Source organism: Gopherus flavomarginatus, chromosome 7 (assembly GCF_025201925.1).
Source record: "Gopherus flavomarginatus isolate rGopFla2 chromosome 7, rGopFla2.mat.asm, whole genome shotgun sequence".
In the NCBI taxonomy this organism is placed as follows: domain Eukaryota; kingdom Metazoa; phylum Chordata; order Testudines; family Testudinidae; genus Gopherus; species Gopherus flavomarginatus.
In genome coordinates, this window is record NC_066623.1 from 111953732 (window position 1) to 111974915 (window position 21184).

At 52.6% G+C, this 21184-nt stretch overlaps 1 protein-coding gene across 4 annotated transcripts in view; it reads left to right on the plus strand.

Annotated features, from left to right (window-relative positions):
* Positions 1-401: 401 nt before the first annotated feature.
* Positions 402-21184, plus strand: part of POMGNT1 (protein O-linked mannose N-acetylglucosaminyltransferase 1 (beta 1,2-)) — a 33309-nt gene continuing 12526 nt past the window's right edge. The window contains exons 1-11 of one of the 4 annotated variants that reach the window (XM_050961838.1): positions 402-491; positions 1668-1879; positions 8216-8324; positions 10699-10814; positions 11308-11373; positions 12836-12949; positions 14211-14328; positions 14706-14804; positions 16618-16745; positions 17863-17933; positions 18779-18854. In XM_050961838.1, the coding sequence (XP_050817795.1) occupies positions 1760-1879; positions 8216-8324; positions 10699-10814; positions 11308-11373; positions 12836-12949; positions 14211-14328; positions 14706-14804; positions 16618-16745; positions 17863-17933; positions 18779-18854 (1017 nt within the window). In that variant the 5' untranslated portion in view covers positions 402-491; positions 1668-1759. Of the gene's footprint in view, positions 492-539; positions 964-1667; positions 1880-8215; positions 8325-10698; positions 10815-11307; positions 11374-12835; positions 12950-14210; positions 14329-14705; positions 14805-16617; positions 16746-17862; positions 17934-18778; positions 18855-21184 lie in introns of those variants that run through there. The other 3 variants (XM_050961840.1, XM_050961841.1, XM_050961837.1) reach the window with 3 other exon arrangements.

A 21184-nucleotide genomic window follows, 5' to 3' on the forward strand; every position in this document is an offset into this window, starting at 1 on the left:
CCCGAGGCCCCAGCTCCCGCACTGTACTTTTCTTCCTGGCTCAGGGAGGTAATGCTGTGCCTAGACACTGTGCAAGGAGAGGGGCGAGCCACAATTGTCCTGGTCCCTCTCTGCATCTCCTGGGTACTGCAGCCTGGCTTGCCCAGGGGCTGGAGCCCCAGGAGGAGGGCAGGTTGGCAGCGGCGCTCTCCCATCAGCGCACAGACCCATCCCCAGGGGCTCTGAAAAGCTCCCCACGGGGGGGGGGGAACCTGGCCCCACGTGGGCAGCTGCCGCTAGCTCCGGAGTGGACCCCCCCGGCTCCCCTCCCTGTTTCCCCTTTAAGAGCAGGCTGCGAGCTGCAAATCCCGCGCCGGAAGCGGGCGGGCGCGTCGATTTCAGCCTTTCCCGAGCGGGGGAAGGGGGCGGCTGCCGCAGGGGGGCAGCTCCGCGGTGCCCAGCGCCCGCCCCTGAGGAGGGGGCCCGGCCTGCAAGGTGCAGCCTCCCCGACAGTGAGTAGCGTCCCCGGGGCGCTGCAGAGCCGGGAGGCCCCGTCACCCGCCGCGATCCCTGCCGGGGCCCCCGGGATCGGCCGGGGCAGCCTGGCCCTGCGGCAACACTGTTGCAAATCCGTGTTCCGCTTCCGCTAAGTGAATGGGGCGGGGGAGGAGTGATGCATGCAGGGGGAGACCCTCCCCATTGCTGCCCCCCACTCTCAAACATGGAGGAGGGGGAGCTCTGCTAGTGGATTTCTCACCCCCCCCAGCCTAACTCGCTTAGCATTTAAATCTCCCCTTCCCTCCACTTTCTCCGGCGGTCGGAGCAGCTGCTCGGAGCCCATGCCCCATAGAGATACTGCAGCCTGTCTGCCAGGCACCCTGCCCTGGGGTGCTGTGTGGCAGTGGGTTCCCCTCTAATATTACAGCGTGTGGGGGGTGACCTTGCGGATGGAGCACTCCCGTTGGGCGTGCGGGGTGAGTTGTGGTAAGCGGGGCTGAGATTTGGGGGTTTCTGTGCCCCCCGTCGTGTCTGGTGTGCATGACACCCTGGTGGGTTTAAAGACTCCCCTTGCTTGGGGTGGCTGCTTCCCAGAAATTCTCAGGGAGCCCCTGGAACAGCGTGGGGCAGGATGGCACGGCACGAGAGTATCCTCGCACCCTAGCTAATGAGGTCTGGGGCAGTGTGGGGTGACAGCAGAGGATTTCCTGCTGATCAGAGTGCCAGCTCCAATGCTGCTGTCCCTGCTGCAGACACTGGTTCCATTAGGAACTGGACTGAAGCCACCCGTTCACTCCCCACAGGTCAGTAAATGGCTCTTGGTCGCTACCAGCCTCTGCCAGATTGTAACCGGTGGCACAGGGACAAAGCAACCTGCTGCTTGTTCGCCCATCGTGGATCACAACATGTGCCCCTCCGCCCTGAAAAAGGGGATGGTGACGCTCCCGCTGCTGGCAAATTGTCACTCCTGATTCTGTGTGCTAGGGGCCTGATTTTTGCATTGACATGGGCTCGGGGTGACATCTGTCTGCCCTGCAGCTAATTTCCTGCCCTAGGGGTAACTCTGATCCGGAGCACCTACACTGCCTCTTCTCTTCCTGACCTGCCCAGTGTCAGGCTGGGAGTGGGTGGAACAGGTTATCACTTCCTGGTTCAACCATAGGTCTTATTATCTGCTGATCCTGTCGCAGCAGGAACCCTTGAAGGAATGGGACCGGAGCCTACCAGATCCTGACAGCTGCCTCATGCTGCTCCCCTCACCCATTCTCCTCGCCCTGTGATAATGGATGAGTGGAAACCCAACGCTCCAGCCAAGCAGTTTGTCCCGCGGAAAAACCGGAGCTGGTACCTCTCCTGGAAGTACAAGCTGATGAATCAGAGAGCTGTCAGGCGGCTATGCCAGGTGAGTTCTCTGGAGGAATGTGAATCATGCCTGGGGGGGATTAGAGAAGATAAACTTGCAAAGCCCATGGATTATGGAGTCTGTGTTGGTGGAATTGGCTGCAGCCCCTGTAACCTAACGTGGTGGAAGAGAATAAATTGTCCAATCAGAAGCCACCTGAGTTGCGTTTTACCCTTAAAATGCAGAATAGAATGAGTCTAACTCTCCTTTAGCTACAGCAAGTGCCAGCAGCCAGTTAAAGATTTTTCTCCTGCAGACAACGGGGGTTTTTATAGACTTCACCAGTGGTTAGATGTTGTTTATTACTGGAACAAGCACAGCTCAGCAACTGTTAAATAGCATTTCCAGGAGCGGAGGGTGGGCTTGCTTGGTCCTAGTTTTGAGCCCTAGCTCTGGGTTTGACTTCCAGAGGGCAAGGGAAATCCTTGTGAGGCTTCGACTAATAAGGCTTCTCCGCTGTGATCTTGGCCAGGGAAACTAGAGCCGGTCAGTTTTTTGTTGTGTGATCCCTCTGCACAGCCAAGAGAGGCTCTCATTCTTGGTGCTGCCAGGGTAGTGGGTTTCTCTTTCTTAGCTCAGAGCGGAACATGGTTTTGTTTGTTTGTGTATCTCAGGAGCTGCCCCATCACCGTAGTATCGAAGCATCTTGCAATTACTGTATGTATCCTCCCAAAGTCCTGGTAATGCACTTTGCGGTGGGAGAGGGGGATCCCAAGTACACCCACAAAATGATGTGGTCTAAATTAGCTGTTACTGCTCAGGAAAGAGAGCTTGGAGTCACTGTGGATAGTCTCGGAAAAATCCACTCAACGTGCAGCAGCACTCAAAAAAGGTAACCATGTTAGGAACCATTAGGAAAGGGATAGATAATAAGATGGTAAATATCATAATGCCACTATATAAATCCATGTACGCCCACATCTTTAATACTGTGTGTAATTCTTGATGCTCCCATGTCCAAAAAGAGATGTTAGCATTAGAAAAGGTACAGAGAAAGGCAACAAAAATGATTAGGGGGTGGAATGTCACTGGTTGTAAACTGATGAAGTATTGTTTTACCAAGTCTGTAGGCCCAATTAAAGGGAGCTTGTAAACTTCAAATTTTGAAATTCACTGCATTCCCAAAATTTCACTTCCTGATAGAACTTCCTTTAAATAGTAAATAAAAATAAAACTTCAGAAGGGCTCTTCTGCTCCCCCATTTATACAGCTGCCTTTTTTCCAGCAGGGATACACAGAGGAGAAATTGTCCATAAACAAGTACTGTCTGATGCACCAAGATATTACACCAAAAAATGTGTGTTCTCTAACTTTTTTTACTGAAATTAAGCATTCCAAATAACTAGTAGGTTTAAAGATTTCCTGAGTTTTTTTTCCCCAAGATGACTGTTCCTTTAACAAGAGTCCTCAGTTCTGCTGATACTCAAACCCTTGTATACAGCACTGAAACTCTCAAGTAGCATTTCACCTTCACATTACTGCTTGGGCAAGATCAGGGCAACAGCAGAGGCAAGCATTGTGGATATATTCGTATGGGAGAATGATCCAAGGGGAAAAGCTGGGGTTGGGGAAGTTAGAGTAGCAGAGACTGAACCTGTCACAGACACACCTGTTGTTGAGGTGGGAGTAGAGACCAAAAACTGATTTCCCTTCCAGCGTCTTTAAATTTATAAGTCTCCACTAGTCAGAAGTGATTAATCTTTAAAAAAGAAAAACCCACCATCCAAGAAGAGGTCAGGAACAGTCCCTGGCATAAATATAGTATACACATCAGATTTCAGTGGGTGCTATGTATGTTGAAATATTTTGATTAACACTTTGTCATGTGGTGTAATTATGAAAACTGATATCTTCTTACCTATTTGCCTGTATGTGTTAGAAATCTTGGTTTGTAAACTTAGTGCCTCAATTACTATGCTTTTCTTACCCTAGAGTTTTGGAGTTGGACTATGTTCTGAATTATTTGGCTACTGATTGACAGTCATAAACTCAACCTTTAAAGGTAGACCCATCACCTTCATAGCTCTGTCTCATCTTTCCCCCTCTCCCATCCTTTTTTCAGTTATTTGCTCCATATTTTCTGCCTTTTTTTCCACTTATATACAGCTTTGAGTCTCCAGTCCTTAGATGTTTTCTGGGATGTTTCCGGGATCTCTTCTCTTTAAAGGTTTCACGACATTGTAACCCTTCTTCTGAGAGCTGGAAAGATATGGCTTCCTCTCTGCCCTGTAAATGCTGCTTCTGTGATCTGAAAGTTTATGGGAGGGAGTGCTCAGTGGTTTGAGCATTGGCCTGCTAAACCCAGGGTTGTGAGTTCAAACTTCGAGGGGACCATTTAGGGAACTGGGGTAAAAATCTGGGGATTGGTCCTGCTTGAGCAGGGGGTTGGACTAGATGACCTCCTGAAGTCCCTTCCAACCCTGATATTCTATGATTAAACAGCTTCCATATGAGGGGAGATTTAAAATGACTGGGACTTTTCAGCTTGGAAAAGGGATGAGTAAGCAGGGGCGGTATGAGAGAGGTCTATAAAATCATGCCTGGTGTGGGGAACGTGAATAGTGAAGTGTTATGTAGGGGAGTAAATAATGCAAGAACCAGAGGTCAGTCAATAAAATTAGTAGGCAGTGGGTTTAAGACAAACCAAGGGAAGTACTACATCACAGAACACAAAAGCAACCTGTGGAACTCATTGCCAGGGGATGCCGTGAAGGCCAAACGTCTAACTAGAATCACAGAATCTCAGGGTCAGAAGGGACCTCAGGAGGTCATCTAGTCACACCCCCTGCTCAAAGCAGGACCAATCCCCAGCTAAGTTCTTAAAAGAATGAGAAGTTCATGGAGCGCCTATCCATCAATGGCAATTAGCCAAGATGGTCAGGGATGCAACCTCATGCTCTGGGTTGCCCTAGCCTCTGACTGCCAGATGCTGGGATTGGGCCACAGGGGATGGATCACTTGATGATTCCCTGCTCTGTTTGTTCTCTCTGAAGCACCTGGCATTGGCCACTGTCGGAAGACAGGAGACTGGGCTAGATGGACCCTTGCTCTGACCCAGTGTGTCCACTCTTACCTTCCAAGAAAGGGCTGTGACACCACAATGGGGATGTTGAAAGGCTATGCCCAGGGTCACACAGGGAGTCTGTGGCAGAGCAGGGGATTGAGCTCCCAAGTCCGAGGCCAGGGTTGTAACCACTGGAGCATCCTGCCTCTGCAGGTGCAGAAGCAATTGTTTACAGTCCCTTTAATAAAGCAGTGGCAAGTGCATGTATGTGTGCACTCTAGAAAGCTGAACGCCAAATTCTCAGTTGGTGTCAATCGTGTTGCTCCATTGAAGCCAGTTTGACCCCAGCTGGAGATCTGGTTGAGTCCCTTTGGAAGTAACAAGGTGATGGGGATGGACATGCCTGAGGCATGGGGTGGCTGCTTCAGAAACAGCTATCCAAAGCCGCACAGTTCTGCAGCTTCTGGCCAGCCTGTGTGTGCGTCCTACCGAGACTCGAGTGATTGGCAAGGGGTGAAGGGAATGAGGCTGTGCCATGGTGGGAAAATTATTAACAGGTTAACACACCCTTCAAAAAGAATTAATAGTCACTTGCCTTGCCTGTTAGCTCCCATTTGAGGATCTCATAGCAAGACTGTAACGCTGGTGAACTAGAACATGGAGGGAGGTGAAGAGAAGAATTTTTGTTATGCTTTGTACATCGACATGGCCTGTTTGGTGCTTGAGTGCTGCTGTGATGGGAGCTGCTGAAAACCCAACATAAAAAATTAAGCTTTGCCAGCCCCCAGTGCAGTTGGTGTGGGCCCATTTTTTCAGATGGAGAAACAAAGAAAAGAAGTGTCTTGTCTGAGATCGCCTAGCGAGTCAGTGGTGCAGTGAGGGACAGAACCCAGGTCTCCTGGGTCGATACCTTAGCTACTCCTGCCACCACCAGCTAAGGATATTTATAGCTTATATTGATAGGCTCTGGCTAATAAACAACCCACATACAGGGCCTGGGAGTCTAACAAAGGCTCCTCAGCATATGGCACCTGGGAAGTTTTTTCAGCTGCTTCTATTTGTAGATAAACAAATGGCCAGGTATGAACCAGTTGGATTCTAATTGTATTGGACAAGGGTGGGACCTTTTTAAGAATAACTTTTGTAGTGGGGTGGATGGAAACTGGCTGTATCTCTCCCATGTCAGAGCCCCATGAAGCCTGTGCTGGCTGCTCGCTCTGCATCTCCTTCCCCATTCCGTTACCTGTGCATTGTTGACCCTGATTAGGTGGCGCTGCTCTTCGGTTAAACAAGCCCTTTACCCGTGCATCAGGCAGTACGGATCTGCTCCAGCGTCTGTCCCTGCTATCCAAAAGCAGCAAAGCGTTAGGGCCTGTAATCAGCAGCCCGTAGCCCTTGGGGTTGATATTCTAACTCCATGGGCATTGCAACAGAAATCCAGTCATTCAGATCCTTGGATGCGCCTTCTGTCTTGCTGCATAGCCGCTAGTCTAGGCAGTCTCGCAGACGCTCAGCAGGAGAGTGGCATCCTCCCAGCCTGAATGGCTGTAACGGAGCTGGGAGGAGGGGAGGTGTGTGTGTCTGAGCCTTCACGAGAAGGGAATGTGTTTCTGTGCAGAGCTGTTTAAGACCCTGGTACTATCTAAGTACTCTTCAATCCCAATTTAATGACACTGTCGGCGTTAATAACGAAATCTGGGCTGGCGCACTGTGCAGCGAGCTCCCTGGAACAAACCTGCTCTGGCTACCACCGGTGAGAGGAAAAACTCTCTGTACTTCAGTGAAAAGCTGGAGCAGAAGGAGTAGCTGGGAAGGTGGCTTTCTCTTGCTGGATTCTTCCTATCCAACAGGCTTAAGCAACTAATTGGCTCTTGTTTTTTATCTGCTGTCTTTCCGCATAGCCTGGCTCCTAGACACAGCTCCACTCATAAAATGAGGCACTTGCTAATAGAAGTCAAGCGGCCATAGACTAAAGGCGAGGCACAGTGGATAGGAGAGGAATGGCTGAGACAAGCTCCCCTGATCTGTAAACAGGGATCTAAAACCCAGTTATTGAAATGGAGCTGCTCCCCCAAATACAAGACGATGACACAACTCCAGGCTGGACTGAGGCCATGTGGACCTGCCTCCCATCTGCCGAATGTGTGATAGATGTCTTTGGTGCCCAGTGAGCAAATGGCATTCCCCATCGGTCAGTTTCCAGTCTTGCAGTTGTAAATAATCTTGCGCCGACTGCTTTGGAGGACGGCTCTCTGAGTATTAACTAGAGCTAACGCCGGCATGATGGGCACCAGAGTATGTAGCAGAGTGAAGGAGTCTTGTCTCTTTTGTTGCTATATCCCACCTCCACTGGGGATGCGATCAAGAACTTTTGTGACTTCCAGCTTTGGTGACTCGAAGCATGTATATAACCCCCATGGCATCTAAACCCGTCCCTACGCCAATTGAGGGATATCCTCCTCCTTTTAGAGATGGGAGGGGCACTAACGCAGTGGGAGTCATTCTGCGACTTGTCCAAGGTCACGCTGGAGTGTGGCAACACCAGGATTTGAGCTCAGATCGCCAGAGCCCCAGTCTATGTGGTTAGGGCATTGGCCAACCTTTCTGTCTCAATTTCAGCCCTGAAAGGTCATTTCTAGCTCTTGCTGTATCCTCAGCCCAGGTGGCTGGGCAAGGATTGCAAATGACACACAAAGCTCACCCTTGAAGTTCCAATAGAAACCTCCATCTCCTGATAGGTCTGCCGTACGCCGGGCTCTTTCATTACAATAGCATCACAGGCAGCTGGGCCGTGTGATGTTCTCTGCAGCGTGCAATGCTCTGTAATGTCATGGAAGTGACTGCATTGCTGTCTCCAGGCATGCAGAGGAAATAAAATCCTGCCACTCCTCTCTTTCCCCCTAGAACTCTGACTGCGCTCATCTGGGTGTGTGAATCGCTGCAGAGATCGTAATGCAGGGGGAGTTAAGGTGTAATGCTGAATTTCCTGACATCCACATTCTTCTAATGTGGTTGTGTTTTGTTTTGGGGTTTTTTTTTCCCTCACGCACCCCTGTGAAGCAGGGGTGTTATCCCTATTATACAGATGAGGAAACTGAGGTATGGCCTGGCTAAGTGACTAGCCCAAGTCACACAGGAAGTGCGTGGCAGAACTAGGAATTGAGCCTGGGTGTTTCAAGTCCTAGACAAACACTCTAGCCACTGGAGCACCCTTCCCTCTGTGTGCTAGGGAAAACCATGATATCTGAGATCCTCTGCAAGGATCATATTGTGGTTTATCCTAACACGTTGTCATGTGGCGTGTAACTGGCCCAGAGCTCTTTGCCTTGCAGATGGGTGCCGTCCTCTTTCTGCTTGTAACTGTGATTGTGAATATTAAGCTGATCTTGGACACTAGAAGAGCTGCCAGCGAAGAGGAGGAGGAGTCTGTGCAAGACTATGGTGAGTCTGAGGGGGCCCAGTCAAGGCGGCAGAAGTCAACCCATTCCCATGCCACCCTGCCAATGCGTGCGGCCATGCTGTACCAGAGCTGGCTAGAAAACAGGCTTTGGTAAAACTTTCCATGGGGGGAGAAATCAACTTTTTTGGCAAACAAAATTTAAACCAAAAATATTTTTAGCTGGAAATGCTGCTGTAGTACCGCATGGGAGTTGTATTTCAGGTGCCCTGTGCGCCCACTCTTCTAATGTATAGGCTATACTCCTTGTTGGACTACATCTCCCATGGTGTACCATGGTCTCACCTCATGGTTAAGGGCAGCAATTGCATCCTCGGGAGTCCCCTGAACCTAGCACATCCTGGGAGATGTAGTTTTGTAAAATCATAGACAATTAGGATTGGAAGAGACCTCAGGAGGTCATCTAGTCCAACCCCCTGCTCAAAGCAGGACCAACCCCAACTAAATCATCCCAGCCAGGGCTTTGTCAAGCCTGACCTTCAAAACCTCTAAGGAAGGAGATTCCACCACCTCCCTAGGTAACCATTCCAGTGCTTCACCACCCTCCTAGTGAAATAGTGTTTTCCTAATATCCAACCTAAACCTCCCCCCACTGCAACTTGAGACCATTGTTCCTTGTTCTGTCATCTGCCACCACTGAACAGCCGAGCTCCATCCTCTTTGGAACCCCCCTTCAGGTAGTTGAAGGCTGCTATCAAATCCCCCCTAACTCTTCTCTTCTGCAGACTAAATAACCCCAGTTCCCTCAGCCTCTCCTACGTCATGTGCCCCAGCCCCCTGATCATTTTCATTTGCCCTCCTCTGGACTCTCTCCAATTTGTCCACATCCCTTCTATAGCAGGGGGCCCAAAACTGGATGCAATACTCCAGGTGCGGCCTCACCAGTGCCGAATAGAGGGGAATAATCACTTCCCTAAATCTGCTGGCGATGCTCCTACTAATGCAACCCAATATGCCGTTGGCCTTCTTGGCCGCAAAGGCACACTGCTGACTCATTTCCAGCTTCTCATCCACTGTAATCCCCAGGTCCTCTTCTGCAGAACTGCTGCTTAGCCAGTTGGTCCCCAGCCTGTAGCAGTGCATGGGATTCTTCTGTCCTAAGTGCAGGACTCTGCACTTGTCCTTGTTGAATCTCCTCAGATTTCTTTTGGCCCAGTCCTCCAATTTGTCCAGGTCTCTCTGGACCCTATCCCTCCCCTGCAGCATATCTACATCTCCCCCCAGCTTATTATCCCCGAACTTGCTGAGAGTGCAATCCATCCCATCATCCAGATCGTTAATGAAGATGTTGAACAAAACCGACCCCTGGGGCACTCTGCTTGATAATGGCTGCCAACTAGACATCGAGTTTGCCTGGGGAGCCCAGTCCATAGAAGAGAATGGGGAGGTGAGGAAACAGGACTACAACTCCCATGAGGTACTAGGGCAGTGTGTCAAAAATGAAATATTTCAGTTTTCAGGAATTTTGTGGTTTTGATGGAAACACTGAAATCATTTCCAGAAAGCAAGCTCTTTTGTTTTTTGTTTTTTCTGGGGGGAGGGGAGGATTGTGTAACTGAAACCCCCATTTTTTCTGCTGGAAAGACAATTTTTGATGGAAAACTTCTGACCAGCCCTTGCCATAATGTTGATTGAACCCTCTGCATGCAGCTAGAGATAGTACTTCATTCTGGGTCTGCTCCATTCTTCGGCAGGCCATTTGTCTGGCTTTAGACCAGACAGCCCTCTCTGTTTGGTGGTTGGTCTCCTGTCCGCTATCGAGACTAAACCAGACACGGGGGGTGGGGGGTGGAGTGGCATGCTGTTCAAAATGGCATTCTCTGTGCAGTGTGACATGATCTTGCTCACATGGTGCGTACAACACCGACAAGGGTGGGCCCACGCTATTCCTGGAAGTACTGGAATGTCTGGTGTTCTGGGAATACATGGATGGCCATCTTATCCATCCTTGACTTCTCTGTTCAGACTGCCAGCCAAGATGGTTCTGGAGACAAGGAGTTCTGTCCACCCAGAGCTGGACTGAGACACCAACTGAGGAAGGCTGGGTGGAGCTGGTTCTGCCTGCCCCTTTTCCCTTGTCAGGCAGAATTAAAGAGCTGGAGGTCCTCAAGCTTTGCCACGTGGTCCCTCAAGTGCCAGGGGCCGTGTCAGCTGGGCTTCTCGGAAGGATGTTTTTGAACATCCCACCAGATCTGTAAAGAGAGATGCTGCAGCCTGCTGGGAGTGGCAAGAGAGCATGTGTTGTGCTAATAGGTTGGGAATCTCCCCCATCCACTGAGGGGAACCTGTTGGTCCTCCTGGCACTGAGCCACAACTCAGCAGGTAGGTCTGAGTCTTTGGGCACCTCTCTATCCTTAGATGAAGGTGTGCAGCATCTGGACACCCCGCGCCGCCCCACCAGCAGCAGGAAGGTCTTGGACATCGAGGTGTACTCCAGCCGGTCGAAGGTCTACGTGGCTGTGGACGGGACGACAGTGAGTGTCTGGCACGGGAGGCTGCAGGTTACCCACGTGAGCTGAGGGTGGGCAAACCAGCATGGGTGGAACGAGAATAGACCTGGTCTCCGTCACCCAGACCTTGAACAAAGGCCATCCTGGAGCGTAGTGCTCCTCACTGGAGCAGAGTGCATCCAAGGCCTTTACCATACTCAGCAATTGAATGGCCTGAGTGTAAGCCTGCTTCTGCTCCCATTGAAGTCAACGACAAAGCTCCTAATGACTCAATGATCTAGGGTCAGGCTCAGGCTAATTCCTCTCTTCTGAGGATGGCTTGTGCTGAGTACAGTGGCAGCAGGTGTCCCACTGCCACGAATTGGAGAAACCAATGAAGGGGCTGGAACGTGAAGCTTAGTGAATTCTCCCTCGCTAGGAGCAGCTGTGTGACAAACCCATTGGGATGGAGGCGTTCCCGGGAAAGAGCTAGGGAGGCCTGTCTGATTGCTACAGTAACGTTTCCCCCCTCCCACAGGTCTTGGAAGATGATGCTCGGGAGCAGGGAAGAGGGATCCACATCATTGTGTTAAATCAGGCTACGGTAAATTGCACTGATTGTCCCTGCATGTGTTCAGGCGGGGCTGTCTGGCGTTTCTGCCCAGTGACGCTGTCCCTCGCCGAGGGCTAGCTACATGCGTGAAGCCAGTCTTGCATTTCTCCATGCTGAAGAGAAATCTCTGAACCCCTTCTCTTGCAGCGGTCTAAAAGCAGTGGGTGGGTTTCTCCTCTGCCAGCCCAGCTCAACTGGAGCTGCCGTGGAATGTCTGGCAACAACAGGAGAACCCTTCCGTGAGCTGGATGCTTCAGCCCCGTGAGCTAGGTGCCTCAGCCAAGGGAAATTACAGCCCCCGAGGAAATGCCTTGGGAAAGCCATGGTTGGAAGTAGCTGGAGGTGGGGCCATGGGCTTCAGTGGGAGTCATTCCGCTGACGTTGTTGGGCTTTGGCTCACGTAGGGCAGAATTAACTCTATTTTTGGCTTCCCAGAGTGCCAGGATGCAGGGGCAACGGAAGGTCCTTAAAAGTGTGGGGGCCATCTGCACCGGAACCATAGTACTCCCCCCCCCCCCCCCCCACAGCCTCTTCCCCTAAGGCTCTGCGTCCCCGCCCCCATTGCTCACCCTTACGGCTGGTAAAAAGTTGGTGAATCAGAGAACTGAGAGGGACATTGAGAGAGCATCTAGTCCAATCCCCTGCCCTCAGGATGACATAATAACTAGCCCGTCCCTGGCCGGTGTTTGTTCAATCTGTTCTTACTAACCTCCAATGACGGTGATTCCACAACCTCCCTAGGCAATTTCTTCCAGGGATTAATCACCCTGACAGGAAGTTTTTCCTAATGCCCAACCTAAACCTCCATTGCTGCAGTTTAAGCCCATTGCTTCTGGTCCTATCCTCAGAGCTTAATGAGAACAATTTCCCTTCCCCCTCCTTGTAACAACCTTTTATTTACTTGAAAACTGCTATCATGTCCCCTCTGTCTTCTCTTCTCCAGACTAAAACAAACCCAGTTTTTTCAATCTTCCCTCATAGATCACATTTTCTAGACCTTTTATCATTTTTGTTGCTCTTCTCTGGATTTTCTCCACTTTGTCCCCATCTTTCCTGAAATGCGGTGCCCAGAACTGGACACAATACTCCAGCTGAGGCCTAATCAGCGCAGAGTAGAGCAGAAGAATTACTTCTCATGTCCTGCTTACAGCAATCCTGCTAATGCATCCCAGAATGATGCTTACTCCCCCCCCCCCCCCACCAATAGTGTTACACTACTGACTCATTTTGCTCGTGATCTATTATGACTCCCAGATCCCTTTCTGCAATACTCCTTCCCAGGCAGTCATTTCCCATTTTGGATGCTTGCAACTGATAGTTCCTTCCTAAGTGGAGTGCTTGGCATGTCTCCTTACTGAATTTCCTCCAGTGAGGAGCTTTGGGTGGCACTCATGCCTGGGGGCCTGGTGTACATGTATCATGCAGGCTGTGCCGTGTGTTTGAACATCTACAGGGTCACGTGATGGCCAAGAGAGTATTTGACACCTACTCACCCCATGAAGATGAAGCCATGGTCCTCTTCCTCAACATGGTCGCTCGTGGTCGCATCCTGATCTTCTCCATTAAGGTAGGTGGGTCCGATGCCGAGGGAGACTGCAGATAAAATAACTGGCTCTGCCTCCGTGCAGTCTTGTCTCATGAGTGTTCTAACACACGTGCCAGACAGCGAGCCCCATTTTCCTCCAGCTTATTATTTGTATTATGGGAATGCCAAGGATTATGTAACGTATGTATGACAGTAACACCTAGTAGCCCCAGTGATGGGCCAGGACCCCAGTGTGCTGGGTGCTGTTCAAACGCAGAACAAAAAGACGGTCCCTGCCCCCAAGGAGTTTACACTCTAAGTACAAGACAAGAGGCATCAATTGAATACGGACAGACTGAGAAGCCCAAGGAAACAATGCAGCCATACTGGTCAGCCTGACAGGCAGTGGTCTCAGCACACCCAGCAGCTGAACCGTTGTCAAGTTTTTTTTATAGCCATCCTGGCAAAGGGGAGTTTTGAAGGAGGATCGTACGTGAGTTTTGCAGATGTTTATGAGGAGCGCTTCCCAGATAGCCCCCACGTGGAGAAAGCACAAGGGTGCTTGTTTGTTTGAAAACTCTTAAATGTAACCCCAGAGTACCGCTGTTGAGCAGAATGGGGTTACCCCTGTCTCCCACCAGTGTGAGTGGGAAGAGCATCTAGATGGGTGTCTTCCTCCCCCATTGTTTTCTGTCACTCCGGTGCCGTGTGCTGTTGTGGGGTTGTGCGTTTTCTATCCTGTAAAGTGTCCTTCAGCTGCAGCTTCTCTGAAACATGCAATGTCCAAAACACCTTGGTGCCCTCATGTTTAAACTGTTCCATTTCCTGATTTCTGATTGACACTGGTGTGCAGCATCACCTGTCTCAGGTGGGAAATCGCTTGAAAGATACATTCCCCAGAGGAATTAAGATTAACCTTTTTTTTAAATCCATAATGCAATTTAATATCCCTTATGACCCAGGGGCAACTTCTGTCTTTCTGACTGATTTTTGCAAAGGCAATGACCTTGAGTCGGAAATGTGTGGCTGCTCTGACCGTCTCTGTGGGTCTGCTTAGCGCCCTCAATCTGCAGAGGGGTGCATCTCCCTGTAGCTGGTGCGCATCGGCGAGCTCTGCTGGGGAGTGAGTGGAAGAGGCCTTCCAACAACCAGCTCCAAAACGTGGCTCTCCTGGGCTGAGCCTCCAGTGGAGTTTAGAGGGGGGCAATGGGAAGACCACCCTGCTGGCTGCAGTGGGAGATGGATCCTGCCAGTTCAGAGCAGAGGAAGGGGCCGCCTCATGATGTATTCTGTTCTGTTCCAGGATGAAGGCTCCTTCCACCTTAAAGACTCGGCAAAGAGCCTCCTGAAGAGCTTGGGAAGCCAGGTCGTCTCGTCCCTCAGTTGGAGGGACATGTGGAGCTTTGTGGGGAAGAAAGGAGGTGAGAGCCTTGCTCCGGCCGGGCCCAGGGGCTGGGCGGGAGTGGAGGCAGAAGGGATGGACTGCGGCTAAAGACGGAAATAGCGTCCCCTCAGTGAGTAGGGGCAGGGGCCATAATCCCTGCAAGGTGAAGTCAACTCTGCTCATACCTCGGCATCTCTTGGCCATGGGGGCCTGCTTCCTGGGTGCAGGTTGAGTGTGTTGGGGAGGGAGGCATGTCTTCTTCTCAAGCTCCTGCCATTATTGGAGGGCAGGAGGTACCAGCTGGTCTCTTGGTGATGACATGGGTTCTGGCTGGCTCTGTACAGCGGCCAGGGGGGTGGGCACCTGAGCGCCATTCGGCAGCAGCCTGGCTCTGACTGCATGTCTGCCCCTCAGGCGAGGTGTACGGCGAGAAGCATTCCAAGTCCCCGGCGCTCTCCACGTGGGGGGACCCCGTCTTGCTGAAAACCGAAGTCCAGCTGACCTCTGTGGAAGGTAGGCCTCGGGGGGGCTCCAGGGCTGGTGCAAGGATGTTTCGTGCCCTAAGCGAAACTTCCACCTTGCGCCCTGCCCCCTCCCCAAGCCCTGCGGCAGCCTCCTGCCCTCCCCGCCCTGAGGCGCCCCCCCTGCAGCAGCTCCCCGCCTCCACCCTGAGGCACCCCTCCCCACCCCGTGGCAGCTCCCCTCACCCCTGCCTGCCGTGCGGCAGCTCCCCACCCCAGCTCACCTCTGCTCCACCCTGAGGCACCTCCCCCGCAGCAGCTCCCCGCCCCAGCTCACCCCTGCTTCACCCCTCCCCTGCAGAAGCTCCCCCACCCTAGGGAGCCGTGCGGCAGCTCCCCACCCCAGCTCACCTCTGCTCCACCCCCTCCCCCTCCGCCCTGAGGCACCTCCCCTGCGGCAGCTCCCCACTCACCCCTGCTCCATCTCCTCCCCGAAGATGCGGTCGTCACTGAAGAAAACGCTGCTCCCCCCCTCCCCTCCAAAATCCTAGTGCCCAAGGCGACTGCCAAGGTTGCCTAATAGGTTGCACTGGCCCTGGGGGGGCTCCTGCAGACAGGGGCAGAGAGCAGCTGGGAGGGTGGGCGCCCCCTTCCCATCACAGAGCCTCACCTGGATAAGAGGTCGGAGTCGGGGGAGAGAGATGGTCGCTGGGGCATGACCCTTGATCTGCCTCGGCGCCTGCAGCTGGAGAACCCCTCAAGAAGAGATCAGCCCCTGTTCCCAGTTGTGAGCGGGGAGGGGCGGAGGAACAGGAGTCTGCTGTAAACCTGGCCCCATGGAGATGAGACATGAGTGGAGGGAGGGGGCAGTGCGGCCTAGTGGATAGGGCTCTTGGCTCAGACCTGGATTCTTTTCTTGGCTCTGCCACTGATACTGTGTAAGTCCACTCACCTTTCTGTGCCCCACACTTTGCAAGCTCTGTGGGGCAGGTACTGTCTCTCACAGTGGCTGTACAGCGCCTAGCGCAATGGAGCTCTGAGCTCAGCGGTGGCCTGGAGGTGCTGCTGACCTACAGGTAATCAGATGCCAGCACTGTGTGACCTTCTGGCTGGCATGGGAAAGTTTGGGGTCTCTCTCTAAGAACTCTGTTCACATACCTCAGGGACGGCATTCTTCTGGGAAGGTGAGGCAGAATGGTGTGCGATCCCCTCGGCGAGGAATTTGCACTGGAGGGTGATGAGGGCTGACTTCAGCCCCCATTGTTCTGACAGGGCCGTCTCTGGGGGCTAGGAAGCAGTGGGTTTGTTTTTTAGTTTTGTTTTGTTTTTTCTTTTTTTAAAGTCGCTGCCCTCATTTAATACAGGACTGGCAGTTAAAATGGAGTTGGTGCTTCTATTGTAAATCCGGTGCTCACCCTTATTTTCTTAGCAACTCTACAATAGCAAACCAGCTTGCTTCTGCCAGGAGGAGGGGAGGAGATAAGAGTGGGTTTCCTTTCCCTGCTTCCAGGGGATTGTTTGTCAATGCCGAGGGTGGGTCTTAAAATAGAAGTTGCAAGACATCTCATGTCATTCAGAGCTCACATCCCTTCTGTGCTGATCCAGCTGTCAGGGCCTTTTGTGCACATGTAGGGTTTGCCCACCAGCGAAGGCATCCGCTCAGCCCAAATGGCCACTGAATTCCTGCCACTAGAGGCAATTAGCTATGGCACGACGGCCGAGGCTGCAGGCAGGGGCAGTGAAGTGGCAGGGCAGGAGGACTGTGTCCTGGGATCCTTGCCCTGGCACAAAGGGATGAGCTGCCTGCTTTTCCCCCCCTCCCAGAGCAGTGGTCTTAACTCGACTTGTCTCCCGTTCTTCCGTAGATGCCGAGTGCCACTGGCCTGACATGGAACTGAACCGCCGGCGGCGGAGGTTCTGCACCAAGGTGGAAGGTTACGGCAGTGTTTGCAGCTGCAAAGACCCCACGCCTATCGAGTTCAACCCTGATCCCGTGAGTGCGCAGCGGCCAGAGCCCGCCTTCCAAGCCCGAGCGGAGGAAGGGGAGCGGCAAGCCCTTGCCTCCAGCTGAGCATGGAGCCGCACATGGCCCTCACTCGGCGTAACGTCTGCAGGAGGCTTAAATATAGACGGCACCCGGAGGGCTTCAGCTAAAATCACGTCGGTCTGCTTCTGCGTGCCATGCCTCCTCTAGCAGGCTCCCAGAATGCACATGGCTGCCATAACTCTAGCCCTGCCCGGGAAGGGAAGGATGCTGCAGTGTGTCTGCAGCAGCCAGGGACGACTGTAGAGCAGCAGAGTGTAGCTAGGGCACAAGAGTTCATACGAACCAGTGTCTGTCTCACTACATCCATTCGCTGCCATTGCAGGGGCCTGGGGCATTCATGGCACCTTCAGCTCTTCCATTCCCTGCCCGTGGTGCACAACCGTCCAGTCTCCTGAGAACTGTAATGCTTCGGTGTGGGGAGGCCTGTGATGACCTCCTGATCTGGCGCTCCCTTCTGGTCCAGGGCTCTGTGATGGTCCAGCAAAAAGTACTCTCGGGTCCGAATGGCAGCAAGCGGGCAAGACTCCTGTAGTATCTCTTACCTGACAGCTGGTATCTCCAGCCGCCTGGCATCCCTCTCAGGCCAGGCTGAGGCCTGGATCAGTCCCAAAGAGAGAACCTTGCCTTAATAATCACCATGTAACTTTTCCCTGCAGCCCCAGGATTTCTTTAGCTGTCCCCCAGCCAAGTACTGGCCGGGCCTAGCCCTGCCCGGATCCCAGCCTGCTGTGGTGGGGCAGGAGGGCATCTGAAGGTGTCTAAGAGAGACAGAATGAGGCAATCCTTCCACCTGGGTTCGCCTTGCGGGCAAAGGGTCTCTGCTCCATTTCAAGGCAGGATGAGAACAGTGCTGTCCCCTCTTGAAATAAAGCCCTGCCCCTAAAGGGAAGGAAGCTGGGTAGTGGAATGACTCCCAGGAGATCCCCTGACTTCAGGCAGAGCTCCTAAACCTTGCAGATATCACTGGCTCTTCTCAGGGCTGTCCCGGCCTCAGGGCCTGGGGGTGGGCGGGTGGCCCATAGTGGCTTCCCAAGGCCCTTATCACAAACATTTTCTTTTCCAGCTCAAGGACAATAAAGTCTTGAATGTGCCTGTGGCTGTCATTGCAGGGAACAGACCCAACTACCTGTACAGGTGAGTGCTGGGCGGGATGCTACATGGTCTGTGGAGGGATGTCCTGGGGAAGCACTGGATCTCCATTGCAGGGGCCATAGAAAGCCAAGCGGGGGAAGCCCGGTTAGATCACTCCATCCCCAGCTAGTGCAGATGGAGCACTGGGAACAGCTCTGCTTCTCAGTCCTGGCTATGCGGGCCCCCCTGTTCCTCTTGGGGAGCCAGCTCTCTGATGTCATTAGTGGGAGGTGTCGCCTGCCAGTCTCCGTTGCTTTCCCAGAATGCTTCTGGGGCATCTTCCCAGTGTCCGACTCTGGAATAGCTCAGCCACAAAGGCCCGTGGGAGCAGACAGTGGTGGGACTCAGAATGCCCCACGGGTGAGTGGCTTTGTTCTGTGGGCAGGTTAGTGTGTTGTGTAGCCCTGATGGGATTTTTCTCCGTCCCTGCTAGCCAGCTCTGAGTGGTGATAGGCGTTCCCCTCTCAGCTTAGCCATGGGAAGGGAGTAGGGGGCAATGTCTGGGTTTGCAAGGACCTAGCCCCCATTTCCCCAAAGAGATCTAGGCCTCACTTGCATGTTGAATCGTCTCCTGCTTCTGTTGCCCAAGTTTCGTCACTGGCTCAGGGTGTTGCCAGGTGGCCGTCTCTCACTCAGCGCCCTCCACAGGAGGAGGGCTGGATGCTCCCAGGAAAGAGAGCAGGGGTCTGGGAGGGCCTACTGCCCCCTCCGTCTGAGAGAAGACGCTTGTGCAAGACTCTTGCATGGCATCTCCTCTCCCCGTGGCCATGGCGTTCAGTCATCTGTTTAAAGAGACTCCAGACTTTCAAGCAAACACGTTCCCACTCCTCTCCTCTTCTGGCCCCCAGGATGCTGCGGTCCCTGCTGTCGTCTCAAGGGGTCAACCCCCAGATGATCACAGTCTTTATTGATGGGTATTACGAGGTAAGATCTCCCCCTGCGACGAGTTGGGGGGCGTCTCACACTGTCTCTGAATGTGGAGGAGGGGAGGAGCAGGCAACTGCTGTCGCCCTTGTCCCCTTTCTGCCCACCCCCTAGGGCAGCTCCAGGAGCTGGCTCCTCGCTGGGTTCTGAAATCCCACTCGGCTCGTTGGGATGGAGCAATTTCACGGCTCTTGTTTCCTGCTGAGCATCTTTGTTTTGACGGCGGTTAGGCTGCTGGTGTGCCGAGCCAGTTGCGTGTCAAGCTGGCCGTTGTCTCTTGTCTCAGGCTTAGATCGGAAGCTCTCTGGGGAAGGGGCCATGTATTTGTTCTGGGTTTTGTACAGCGCCTACCGCAGCAGGGTCCTAGTCCGTGACTGGGGCTCCTGATACGTTATTTGCTGCATCTTTAAAATGCCCAGAGGCTGTGGGGCTAGAACAGAGGGGGCAAGAGGTGTCAGGTGCCCTCTAGTCCACATTCTGATCGACGTCTGTCTGCAGCCCCCTTCCACTCCTGCTGAAATAAATAAACTGAATGGTACTGTCCGGGGGGGGAAGGAGGGGCGGCTGCTCGGGGTGGATTGACGGGGGTGCTCCTGATGGTCACAGAGCTTCGGGCCATGAAAGAGAACCCAGCGTGCCCTCTAACAGGAAGATCTTTCTCCCTGCTTCCGAGCTGTGAGAAGAGCCAGAGATTCCGCTAGGGACTTCGCTGTGGCCAGTCTGTTTTTACATGGAGAGCTGCCATGGGATCTTGTCACAGCTATGGGGCAGCTTGCACCTCTGTCCCCTTTCTGGTCCCTCTGCGAGCCCCCCAGCCCCAGGGGTTAGGCCTCGTGTCCTTTCCTGTCCTGGGGTAGAATTTCACCATTCTCCCACTCTTTGACCGAGATCAGGGTACGACACCTCACCTTATATGAGAGTGAACCTTTTTGGATGAATCCTTTATTCGCTGACGAACGCAAGCATCAGTGGACATGGAACTATTCGCCACTTTGGGTCGAAGTTGACGTGAACTCACTGAACGAGTTTCAGCCCAAAACCTTGGCTCAGAGTAGAGTCGCGAGGGCCTATCCATGGAGGAGGTGGCATGGGGCAGTCCTCGCCCTGTAATGTTTAGCCCAGTGGGTGGGCACTCACCTGAGAATTGGAAGACCTAGGCTCAGTCCTTGCTCCAGTATGTGGTTATTTGTACGCAGCGCAAAAGTTTCATTAGAATTTAAGAGCCCTACCTCCAGGTAGCTGATAGCTTGGTGGTTTGAACGCTCACCTGGAAGAGGGGAGATCTGGGTTCAAATCCCTGTTCTGGAGCGGGAATTCATACCTGGGTCACCTCCCCATTAATGTAACTCTCTAAAAATGCCTGAAAACTAACTCTCTTGTTTGATTCAGACTTATTGCCAACTCCTTTCTGCTTTCCTGAAAACTCTCTGAAAAAGTTCAGTCAGGTCGGCTCAAAAAGACTTTTTTTTTTTTTTTTTTTTTGTTGGTTGGGTTTTGAACGGCCAGTGACTCACAGGATCAGTTAGTCACCCATCTTCACTTATTCCCAGGCCTGACTGTTCCTTCGTGCTCCTTCCCTCTGAGATCCAGCGCTAGGTGGACATGAGCGTCTTTCTGAAATGAAGTGGGTTTATTTAGCAGATGGAGCAAAGTATTAGAGACAGTGACTTTAAAACAACAACTAGCTACCACACTTGTCTAGACCTGTCTGATCTTAGACTTCGCCACGAGCTCAGTTAGACAAGCTTCCCGCTGGTTAGAGGAACAGAACGAACCCAACACGTTCTCTTGGCAAGTCCAAGAGTTCTTAGAAGCCAGCCTGGTCTCCATTTGCCTTCTGGAGAGTGATTCCCTCCCCAAGGAAACCCCATTCTCAAAATCCTCTCCCTGCATGAGCCAGACCCCACTTATCAAGGTACTTCTGTGCTGCCCACTGAGCCTAGACTGACTCAGGTTTGAGCTCAAGCCCCACTTCTGTCCACACACAGAATCTGGGGCCTAGAAGCCTGCTGAGGGGGTGGGTCAGAGCCCCCGTCCTTCAGAGACTTTGGTCCAAACCTTGTTTTGCAGCGTGATCATAGCTCAAGCTGCAGACCTGCGTCAGAAGGTCTGGGTAGCACAGTATGGACATGTTAACATGGCTGGGAGACACGGGTGCAGTGATTGTAAACCCGGGGTTACAATGCAGTGAGGACACTCGAGCGTGGGCTTGGCAGCTCAAGCCCAAGTCCCACAGAGCCGGTTTACAATGCATAATAGACACACCTGAAGGGCTTTCTTACAGGGCCAGGGGTGAAATCTTCCATTTGTCTCCAACTATTTTCTTCCAT